Source organism: Pipistrellus hanaki, assembly GCF_964339955.1.
Source record: "Pipistrellus hanaki genome assembly, chromosome: 2".
In the NCBI taxonomy this organism is placed as follows: Eukaryota; Metazoa; Chordata; class Mammalia; order Chiroptera; family Vespertilionidae; genus Pipistrellus; species Pipistrellus hanaki.
The window spans coordinates 34,944,018-34,956,311 of record NC_140504.1 but is presented as its reverse complement, the minus strand read 5'-3'; the positions used below and the strand labels follow the sequence as shown (position 1 = coordinate 34,956,311).

General features: G+C 39.0%; 1 protein-coding gene across 1 annotated transcript in view; it reads right to left on the bottom strand.

Moving 5' to 3' along the window:
• KCNMB2 (potassium calcium-activated channel subfamily M regulatory beta subunit 2) overlaps positions 1–12,294 on the bottom strand; it is a 227,569-nt gene that overhangs the window by 31,827 nt on the left and 183,448 nt on the right. Inside the window, exon 2 of the mRNA XM_084875570.1 lies at positions 122–244. Coding sequence (XP_084731696.1) covers positions 122–177 — 56 coding nt within the window. The 5' untranslated portion in view covers positions 178–244. The remainder of the gene's footprint in view (positions 1–121; positions 245–12,294) is intronic.

The window sequence follows — 12,294 nt, the reverse complement described above, 5'->3', positions numbered from 1 at the left end:
GACTGCAATGTCTGAAACCCCATTCCCTCAATGTAGAGCCCAGCCAAGAGTAGCACGTGCAAAACACAAAGCTCAGCTGTCCATGCTTTCCCGGTGGTATCCTGTCTGGGTCGTCACTTACCTTTTCTCATCGTGTCTGTAAGATGAAGAGGTCCGGCCGCTGGTCCATATAAACATCTTAGAGGATGTGGGTCCAGAGGCTCCTTTCCTTAGGGTGGAAGTCCTGGGGGAATGATGGAAAGACCTAAAAGAGGTACACACTGAAGTTCAGTCCATTGCTTTAAACTGTGGGAACTCTGTATCTATAACAACCCATAGCTCTCAGTGGATGGACCTTTAAGACTGGGTTTCAGATGCTATGGGGAAGCAGGTATCAACCCTGGCTGCCCATGAAAGTCAACTGGGAGCTTTTTAAAAAACCACTGAAGCATGTGCTCTTCCCCAGAAATGTGCATGCAATGTTTTGAAAGCTTCCCAGGTATTTCAAATGCATTGCTTTTGCTGGGGTTGAAAGTCACAGCCTTAGGGCAACACGTTTTTCCAATTGATATTAAGATCATATTGCCTCTAAAATGTCTCCTCCAAAATATAATTTTGGTATGACTTCACACTCTGTGGTACACTGTATATTTCCAAAATTTTGGTTCAGATTTGCATACTAACTTTTTGCTTCTTTTCTCTTCAAAATGTTTTTCTTGAAGCTGACAGATAGATTTTTGGGACATAGTATCCTTTTTTTAAATGTGCTCTACTGTTGCCAAGCTGTGGGTTCATCCCCTTGCAGCTGAGCAAATCACAGCAGCAGTGGCAGCAGATACTGACTGGCTCCTAGAAGCCTGGCTTATGGGATCTAGAATCAAGATATCAGAGGAATATCGTGTTCTTTGGCTATGAGGTAATTTAGGAATAAGTTCTTTCATCTCTAAGCATAGCACTAAAAATATAATAGTTAGCTATTATTATTTATTTTCTACATAATAATCATCTAGGGAGTTAGAAACACAAAATATCATAGAAATTATAATCACATTTACAATTTAAAATTATATTTAACAAGAGGAAAAAAAGGAAGGGAAGTAGGAAGGTGATTCCTTATGGTTTCATTGTCACTTTTGGCTTTCTTTCTGGTTGAACACAATATTGATGGTAAGCCTGGGGATCCAAATAATATTAGCCACTATACACTGTATTAGCTACTAGATGTGATATGTGCACATATTATCTATACATATGTCGTGAAATGTACATGCATGTATCTGGTATACTTATATGATAAAAACCCTGCAAGCTATTATTTCCAGATTACAAATGACACCTCCAAGAGATTGAAAAGAGATGGAATCATGCTTCCAACCAATGTCCACTTGCCTCCAGTTCTTGTGCTCTTTAGGGAAAGACTCATTATGGTCTAGCCCAGTGATTCTCAAGCTGTCATGTGCATGCGAATGTCTTAGGGATCTACAATGTAGAATCTGATTCAGTGGGCCTGGGGTGGGGCCCAAAATTCTTCATTTCTAACAAGCTTTTGGGTGATGCTAATACTACTGGTCTGCAGACAACACTGAGCAGCAAGGGCTAAGGGTCAGTGCTTGGTTATAGGCCCGGTTTTGCTACTAACTAGCTGTGTGGCTTTGAGAAAGTCACTTAACTTTTCTAGGGTTTAGTTGTTTTTAATCTGGAACATGAAATGTTGGAAACAGGTAACTTCTAAGATCTCTCCCTCAACTCAAAAATTTTGTGATCCAGTAAGTTAAAGAATGAATCTAAGTATATTGTAATTAATTGCATTGCCTACTTTCAGAAAGTAGATCTGGGAGTGGAGCTCCGTCTGTAACACTTGGGCCAGCATCGGAAGTAGAAAGAACAAAGGCCATGGGAGGTGGTAGGGATTATGGTAACCAGTATGGACATGAGAAGTCATACTTCCACCCTTGCTATCCTAGGACAAATGGCAGGAATGAATGAGTGCCCTAAATAGTTTTAGAAAGATTTAAAAGTTAAATCTGCTAGATCTTCAGTGACTTGGATTTGGTATATTTAAAGTTATTTATGTTGCCCTTTTAAAAATATTTAAAGCATATCAAAAGTATAATATTCTCAAGATCCATTCATGCTGTAGCGAATGGCAATATTTCATATGTTTTATGGCTGAGTAGTATTCCATTGTATGAAAGATATAAAGAAGATGTGACATATCACATCCACAAGCACTTAGGTTGTTTCCATGGCCTGGTTATTGTAAATAACGCTGCAATGAACATAGGGGTCCATATATCTTTATGAATAAGTGTCTTCATATTTTTCAAGTGTATATCACAAAGAGAAATTGCTGGATCATATGGTAGTTCTTCATGATTTTACTTTGTGAAATACAAAAAAAAGTAACAAACTAACAAAACAAACAAAAACAAACTTACAGATACAGACATCAGAATGCTGTTTACCAGAGGGGAAGAGTGTCAGGGGATGATGAAGTGAATAAAGGGGGTCAAATATATGTTGATGGGAGGAAACGAGACTTCAAGTCATGAGCATGCCATGAAATACATAGATGTTGAATTGTAACGTTGTACTTTTAAAATTTATAGAGTGTAATTAATCAATGTTACCCCAACCATTTAATTAAAACAACAACAACAACAACAACAACAACACATAGACTAGAGATTAAATGCATTAGTATTAAAACCCATCAGCCTTCAGGAAAGAAGAATGATTTTAATCTAAGTTGAATAAACCACTTCATAAAAATGAGGTTTGGCTTAAACTTTCTAGAAGTTATTTCAACATTTCTGATCACTTTAGTCACCTCTCCAATGGTTAATGACGTTGAATAGACAAAGAAAAGTGGTACAATCTGAGTCAAGGTAAAGCAAAAAATGGCTGAGTTCCTGGCCTGTTACTGTTTATTAGCCTGCATGTAATGGACAAACCACATGTATTACAAATGCTTTGAAGTCATTCCAAGTGAAAGGGGCTGCAGTGATTTCAAAACACTTAGGTGACTTCAGACTGCATCGCTCCTTTGTGCTGTTGTGCTAAGATGATAAAGGGGAGATGAAAGATATATTTATTCTAATGAACTGTCTAAAACTGGTTGAAAAGACCTTATTGACTCCTCAGGTTATTCCAATAAGTGGATTTGAGTATCTTTACTCCAGTTTTTTCTTTTTCTTTTTTCATAAAGATGCAGTTATTTAAAACCTGCTAAGTTTGTTGTTAATTAAAAGGGAAGGGAGTAACCGCCGTAAGGACAACAGTGTAAAGGTTCTGTGCAGGTTGAAAACAATTTCCAGGCTTCAAAGAAAGACTCGGATTATTTAATGAAGCGGTTTAGGCGGTTCTCAGCTCAAAGGCAGCCCTCCTGAACTCCTCACATAATTACCTTAGTTCTGCTCACTGTCTAAGACAAGCAACATTTCTTTTGAATTGTGATGAGGAAAGTTATACAGAGACAAGAAAGCACTTTATTATACTTTGCCATTTGGAGTCCTACCATGAAACAGAGATCTGTGTTGGTGGCTACACGGGGCTGCTGTGGGCAGGGGGCAAAAACCTGGTCCAATTCCATCGTTAAATGACCTAGGAACTGAAGAGAATCGGGCAAAGCCACGACTATACACAGATGAGTGTGATCTGAAACCCAGAAGTCCTAAAGAGGGGAGTCAGTGAGACTGGAACAATAGCTTGGCCTCGGGAATTTACAAGGGGGCCTTTCCCATTTCCAACACACACATTGTGGGTTTCTATCTCACTAACTCAGGTCACACTTTTCCTCTGCCTCCCATCCCTGCGAGGGAGGGACTTCCTCCGTTTTGAAGGCCATCTCAGATGCCACCTTTTCCGAGAAGCCTTCTCTGGCCCACATGGGCAGCTTCCTTGGCTCTGCTCCCCATTCCTGGTACTTGCCTCTGTTGGAGCAAGGCACAACTTATCCCGCCTCCCCTGCCAGGCCAAGGGCACTCGGGGCAGGGCTCTGTCTTATGAACCTTTTTTGTTTTTTAAACATTTTTTTTTTAAATTTTAAACAAACATTTTATTGATTTTTTTACAGAGAGGAAGAGAGAGGGATAGAGAGTTAGAAACATCGATGAGAGAGAAACATTGACCAGCTGCCTCTTGCACACCCCCCACTGGAGATGTGCCTGCAACCAAGGTACATACCCTTCACTGGAATCGAACCTGGGATCCTTTAGTCCACAGGCTGATGCTCTATCCACTGAGCCAAACCGGTTTTGGCTGTCTTATGAACCTTTATGCCACAGCACAGGGCACACAGTGACACACTGGTTGTGTTTGCTGTCTTGACCATTTAAGTGTCTACTAGAGGCATGACCATTGGTACTGGCCCTGGTGACTTGTGTGGGGGTCACTCCCACAGGGTGCAGCCCACAACTCCTTCTGGGTCCTCCCCTTAGTTTGGGATGTCCCTCCTCCTTCCATCCCCCACCGCCTCTCTTCCCTTGATGGTCCTCCTCCCTCTGTCTCATTCATTGACTTGGACAGAAGGCTTCTATTTCTTGCTGAATTATCACCCAGTAAGGTTTTCTTTAGAGAGGGCAGTGCGGATAATGGACAGATGAGCAGGAGGGCCCCATGTGCCAGTTTGTTTGCTCACATGTTGGCATCACCACCCACCAGTTGTGTGACTTGGGACAAGTCGATTTAGCATCTCCGTGTCTTAGATTCTGCAGTTGTACAAGTGGGAACAATAATACTTGCCTTTCTGGTACAAACTAAGCATTAGTTTATTAATTTTCCTACTGTTATTAATTTTAAAGGCAAACATAATTGGATTTTATTTTTTGTAAAAAAATCCAATTAAGTTGTTTTGTACATGTACATCGAGACTATTGATTTCTCCACCCAACCCCCCCCCCCATGGATTAGTGACACTCAATAGAGAAAACACAGTTTTCTGAGATATTGAGATAATAAAGCTGAAATACTTCCTTATTCATATTCAGTTAACACCCATCCTGAGCAACAGAAGCATAAGGAAGGTTCCTCTGAATCCTGGACACACATTCGAATCATGGGAGAAAACATCTAAAGAAAGCTGATGCCTGGATCTCAAGCCAGACCTGTGAGAAACTATAGGGGTTATAATTTTTAAAAGCTGTCGGAATTCTGCCATGCAGCCAAGGTGAGAAACACTGTTACAAACTCTTAGGCTCTGACTTAATTAAGGTGAATTATTAAAATTTAAGTATAGTTGGTATACATAGTTACATTAGTTTCAAGTGTACAATACAATGATTTGACATTTTTATACCTTACAATGTAATTGCCCACTAATTCTAATAACCATCTGTCACTGTGCAAATTTATTGCAGTATTATTGACTATATTCCCTTCACCTTTTCACCCACCTTCTCCCCCTCCTTTCTGACAACCATACCTTTGGTGGATGAGTTTCTATGAGTCTGTTTTTGTTTTGTTTAGATTACACAGTATACTGGTTATTAGCCTAAAATCATACAGCATTTGTCTTTCTCATTATATCCCATTATATCAATAGTATGTACACGTATACTATATGTTATTGCATCTTCTTTACCTATTCATCTATCGATGGACACCTAAGTTGCTTCCATATCTTGGCTATTGTAAATTCCACATCTTGACTATTGGTATATATCTTTTTGAATTAGTGTTTTTGTTTTTACAGAAACACCCCAAAGTAGAATTGCTGGGTACTTCCATTTTTAGTTTTAGTTTTTAGAGGATCTTCCATACCATTTTCTATAAGTGGCTGCCCCAATTTGCAGTCCCACCAATAGGTGCAAAGGTCTTCTTGTTCTTCACATCCTTGCCAAAAAAACCACAAATAAATTAAATTTTATGGAGACTCCTCTGGCTCTAGAAGCTTTGGGAGGAGAGTAACTGCTCCAGAGAGCCACTCTGCAGTGGCTCTTCACTACCCACCGGTGCCGAGGCCTCGCGGGGACAGCAGCAAGGGCGAGTGGGTCACACGGCAGGAAAGAGCAAAGTGGATCCATTTTCTGGTGTCATTGGCCTTGAGCTATGCACATGGGATACTCTTAATGCACTCTGCTTTATTATATGGCAAGCAGGAGCCAGAGGAACCATTTAACACATAATTACATGCCTAATCTTGCATAAAATGGTAATTCTAATGACATCACAGCAGCAACTTAAAAGGTCACTCAAAACAGAGAAATTTAGGAATGCTTCTACTGCGTGGGGCTTCATCTTTGCGGATGGCATATTACACGTTCTCCACAGGAATTGAGTTGTTTTGGCTTCAGGGGGTTTGGAGGAAGAAGGAAAATGTATGGTGATAATTTTAGACCTAGTGATTTAATTTAGAAAACACTGGTACTTTTTATTAAGGGCAGCTTAAAATGTTTCCTTCCAAAATGAATTACGGCACCTGGTTTTAATGAATCCATTTGGGCATCTGCTTGACAATATTTATTATGTGCCAGGCACTGTATTGAGTATTGCAGGCATTAAACTACCTATTTCTGTTTCTGAGGAATATAATCCATGCTGGGTCAGAAAAATACATTGATTTTTGCACTATATCAGAACTGTCCTTTTTATTTATTATTTTTTTAAAAATATATTTTTATTGATTTCAGAGAAGAAGGGAGAGAGAGAGAGAGATAGAAATATCAATGATGACAGAGAATCATTGATTGGCTGCCTCCTATTTGCTCCACACTGGGTATTGAGCCCATAACCCAGGCATATGCCCTGACTGGGAATCGAACTGTGGTCCCCTGGTTCACAGGTTGACACTCAACCACTAAGCAATACTGGCCGGGCCAGAATTGCAATTTTTAAAGGTACTATAGTTACTGTTCTCTCCTCATCTCACTTAGCCTCTCAGCTTTGATATCAGGGTCATTGGTCATTTTCTTCTTCTAAAAGTGACTTACAGGACAATGCTCTGTTGGTTTTCTTTTTCACTCTCTAGCTGCTCCTTCTAATTCTTTGTTCCTATTTCTTTATCCACCCCTTACATGTTAGTGTCATTTGGGGGACTAGCAAGTACTCCTGAATAATTTCTTGACAATGCCTCTGAACAGAAATGGAAATGGCCTTTCTTCCGCAGATTGATGCCTGGAAGATTGATTGAACAGCTTTAGTTGCTGCCTAGTTGTAGGGATAGAGAAGTGTATTTATGAAAACCATGGCCTCTTTGAGAAGAATCAAATACGAGAGGATGGGTTCTCTACATGTTTATCACAGGCTGCTTTTCAATAGCTGGGTCAACCATGTATTGGTTCTTCTGGTTAGAGATGGGTGTGGGAATCACCATTACCTCTGTCATGTACGTGGGACAGTCATTGATGTAGTTGTGGTGTGTTTGACTTCCACTTTAGGAGATCACAGCTCAAGTAAAATAATGGACCCAGGCTTCTAATCTTTACTCTGTCACTGAAAAATCATCTTACTGCAGGCAAAGCACTCCTTTTCTTTCCTCCTCAGTGTTGCCACATGCAAAAGAATGACTGTGCATTTACTGCTATTCTTTTAGTTAATTCAGCATTAGTTCTGCATTCAACAAGTATTTGTTGAATGTGTGACTATGTAACTGGTAATGAGCCTGGGTATTGGGATATATTGATGAACACAATGGGCATGACCCTTCTCTTATGGAACTTACAGTCTAGAGGAGGAGACAGACTGGTCAGACAAGTGTGGATCAGGGTCTTTGACATAAGGTTGTCATGCATGTGCCTGAAATAAAATACATATTGCATCACTTCTATAGTCATAACAGCTATCAGAAATGATTATCTCATGACTTAGTCTAAAGAACTTTCAAGTTACTTTCAGGTTGAAATCTCAGCTCAATATATTGTTGAACTTCCCTGACACTCATTTTGCTCATCAAGGAAATCAGGGTAATAACATATAAAGAACTGCCATGCCGATGATTTGAAATAATGTATGGCATTGAATAAGCACTCAGTAAATGTTAGTGTTTTTCATTTGCAGAAAGTAGTAGAAAAATTTCCCCTAAATTGGCCATACCAATACATCAAGTCCTTCTGTGTTTTTTTTAAATTTTTATTTAAAAAGTTATATGAACAAATGGAGAACACATTTTTACATAGTTTTAATTAGTCTACTATTTCATGTTCACACCTTAATGAGCTTTTCAAGTTGATAATCACAACTGATGTTCGGTTTGATTTCTTCTATGTTGCATATTTAAAGCCAGTTTAATTGTTAAACATTCAAGTTACTGAGAATCATGCAGACACAGCTGGTATGAGAAAACCTGCTCATAACTCACGTATGCTTCCTACATTGGTATGAACAACAGGTTATACGGATACCATTCATCTCTTCTCAGCAAATGTGGCTTAATTCTGGCTTCTAGGGGGAAATCTAGGGAGGTAAACTCTAATAAAAACTTCTTATAGAGAAGAACTAGAAATGACAATAAAGATATAAGGTACTTCTCCAGACCTCTATAAATACTACATTTATATGCCTTGCTTTATTTAATTCTGACAGTAACCCTAGGGGAGTTTCTCTCTACTTACCAGAAGAGGAAACTGATATTCAGAAAGTAAGTAAATTGTCTGAGGTCTCATAGCTATTAAGTTGTAAAGTCAGAATTTCAGCCAAAACCTGTTTGGCTCAGTGGATAGACTGAAAGGTTCCAGGTTTGATTCCAGTCAACGGCAGGTACCTTGGTTGCAGGCACATCCCCAGTAGGGGGTGTGCAAGAGGCAGCTGATCGATTTTTCTCTCTTGTTGATGTTTCTAACTCTCTATCCCTCCCTCTACCTCTCTGTAAAAATTCAATAAAATATAAAAATAAAAAGGAATTTCAATACAGGCATGTCCAACTCCAAAACCTATACTCTCTCAACCTGTACATTTTTGCTAGGCAAACCAAGTACCAAAATCCATATCAAATACCTAATAGGTACTAAATGATGGTGGCAACATTGCCTTTTTCTTCATTGAGTACTACATCCTTTGCCACATCAAACTTACAGAGAGAGGGTGGGGGTTGGTAAAAGAATATGGTAGGAGTGAGAAAAAGGCAAGAAAGTAAAGCATAGAAAGACAAATGAACCCCAACTCTGGCTTTGCTTCTTATTACCTGTGTTACACTGGCAAACTTCTAATACTTTTCCACCTGTTTTCTATAAAATGAAGTTGATAATAATAGTACATTCCTCATAGAGTTTTTGTAAAGGCTGAATTTTTATGGGTGGTGTGTTTTATGATGTTTAATGAAATAATCCTATATAATAAAAGGCTAATATGCAAATTGACCAAACGGTGGAATAACTGGTCACTATGACCCGCACTGACCATAAGGAGGCAGACGCTTAATGCAGGAGCTGCCCCTAGGCTGTCAGTGTACTCCCACAGGGGGAGCGCCACTCAGCCAGAACACAGGCTCATGGCTGGTGAGTGCAGCTGCAGTGGCAGGAGCCTCTCCTGCCTTTGTGGCAGTGCTAAGGATGTCCAACTGCATGCTTAGGCCCGCTCCCCACAGTCAGACATCCCCAGAGGGCTCCCGGACTGCAATAGGGTACAGGCTGGGGTGAGGGACCCCCTTGAGTGCATGAATTTCATGCGCCAGGCCTCTAGTCATTTATATTATATCAGTACACAGTGTATGTAATATGAATATATGCAAGTTTAATATATGTATCCATATTAATATATAAATACATATGAAAGTATGTAAACATATGTGAGTTAATATATGAAAAGTACAACATGAGAAGAATTAAGTATATGCTATTATTATGACCATTTGAAAAAGGGTAAAATATATATTAGATTTAAAGATAATAGAATCTGTGTAGAAGTTCATACAATTAAATGCATTCAGTAGACATTCATAAATGAGATCTTTAATTCTTCATGGAAAGAAGAGTAGAGAAAAGATTAAGCCAAGGACACAGTAATGCTCTGCTTCAGACTAGTCTATAACTGGGCCCTTTTGCCTTCTGGCTATTTGTTCCTCATATGTAACACGAGAGAATGAAAAGACAGGAGTGCAAGGTTCCTTTTGTCTAAAATGTTTTATTTTGTTCTGCTTTAGAAAATTGCAATCAAGGGCTATTCCTATGACTTATTTGACTTCTAATTTGTCTTAGGTTAAATGTGATTTATTTCTGTTTTGCATTCTGTTGATTTCTTAAATGAAGCATTGAGTAATGCTCATGGGAACTAATAAAGCAGAGGGAGGAGAGAGTAAGCACCAAATGGGAAGGCAACATGAAAATGCCTGCCAATGATCCCTAGAAAGCATTTCTATGGACCAAGCCATTGCTATGGAGCTGGACATCTTGGGCACAAACCTTGTCTGGCTGTGAGGAGTCCAACAGGCTCTTCTGCCCAATTCCTCCCACCCTAAACTGTCTCCCCACACAGCCCCATCTCTAGCCGAGTTTTAAACCCACTGCTCTTTCTCAGATGGGATTTGTGAGAGTGGAAATTTTGGCTGCTATTGCAGATGGCGAGGGAGATATTTTGTCAGCAAGGAAATATGGTTCATAGGTCCTGGTCTGTCCACTGTAATGGTCATTGGGTGAATTAAATTAAATTTGTCCATTGCCTCTCTCAATAGGCATTTGAACTGACTACTATTAATATGTGTACATTTCTACTCCTGGAGGATATCAGCAATGCTAACTCAGTGTTCTCAGCATCAAATTGAATAGTCCAGCCCCTCTCCTTCCCACCCAACAGTCAAAGATTTACTTATTTATCCATGTGTTTTATCACTAAGGGGAATAGTGGTATTAAACCATGAGAATAGAAAGCAGAGAACACTGACTTGAAGCTCCATTTCTGCCCTTTTGCTAATAATATTACATTGGATGCAAGCTGATTAACTTTCTCTCTCTCTCTCTCTCTCTCTCTCTCTCTCTCTCTCTCTCTCTCTGTGTGTGTGTCTCCTTATCTATAAAGTGGGGATATTAATGTAATCTTTGACACTTGTTGTGATGATTAATTAAAATAATGAATCTGACATTATTGGCAGCTATTTGTTTATATATAGCTATTTATATGTATATAAATAACTTTATATATTTTAATATAGTAATATGTCAAAGTAAGACCATTATCTCAACAAAAGTGATTTGAGACAGAATTCATGGAAATCATTGACTACTAATAATTTAAAGCTGGAAGCATTATGAGAAGTCTAGGACATATGCCAGTATTGAGACTTAATATTTTTGGTTTTCTTGGATTGATGAAAATACAACAATATGTATCAGTTTAAAATGAAGTGAGGAAGCTGAGAAGCAAAGAAATGGGCCCTCTTCTTAAACTCATTTTTGCCATACTGCTTTCAAAACATGTCAATGAATGAAATAAACACGTTAAGAAAATTGCAGAGAAAAATGATCGTTGTTTCTTTCAAGGTTCTTCTTTAAGAAACAAGGAAATGCAGGTGCAATATCCAGGGATAGCTGCACCTTGAGGACACTGGCTAGACACCATCAATCATGGGGCCAGGGAGAGTGTTTCAGGTGCTGTGGTATAGCCACAATCTAGAGTTTACACAGCTCTAGGAAACAGGTTGACTGAGGGAAACTAAATGACAAATCAACCTAAGCTGGTGTTAGTGACATACATATGCTTCATAGAATTTACCAAAAATAATCAATTCATATGAACACCTATTTACTGTTCATAGATAGGTTAAATCCTTGGTCATCTGAGACTCAAAAGATGCTTAGAAGTTATTCTACCCTCTATCTGATGCTTTGAGTCCTTTAGAATACTCCAAACAAGGAGTTTTGCAGCTCTTGATTAAACAACTCTAGTGGTGTGGGAATTCACTTTCCCTGGAGACCACTTGCAGAATACTTGTATTTCATGGAAAGTGTTTCCATATGCTGAACTGGAATCTGTTCTACTAGAGTTCTACTATTGTTCCTGATTCAGCCCTCTGGATTGCTTTCTAATATCCTGTAATAGCTGTAATATCCTGCCTACACTTCTTCACTATGAACTGTATGTTATCTAACTGTTCACACAACATGTTCTCAGTTTTTCTTATTTTAGTCACCTCCTCAGGATATTTTCCATTGGTTAATGTCTCTCTTAAAGTATCATGGGCATGCTATATTACTAACATTTATTTATTAGTGCTGTATATAGTTTAATTAATTTAGTTGCCACAAAACCTCTATAAAGACAGGTGCTCTTATCATTACTATCTTACTGGAGAGGGAACTAGGGACATAAAGTACTTGCCAAAAGTTACAGAGCTGGTAGGTGAAGGAGCTAGGACACATATATGGTGCCTACATTCAGAATCTACAC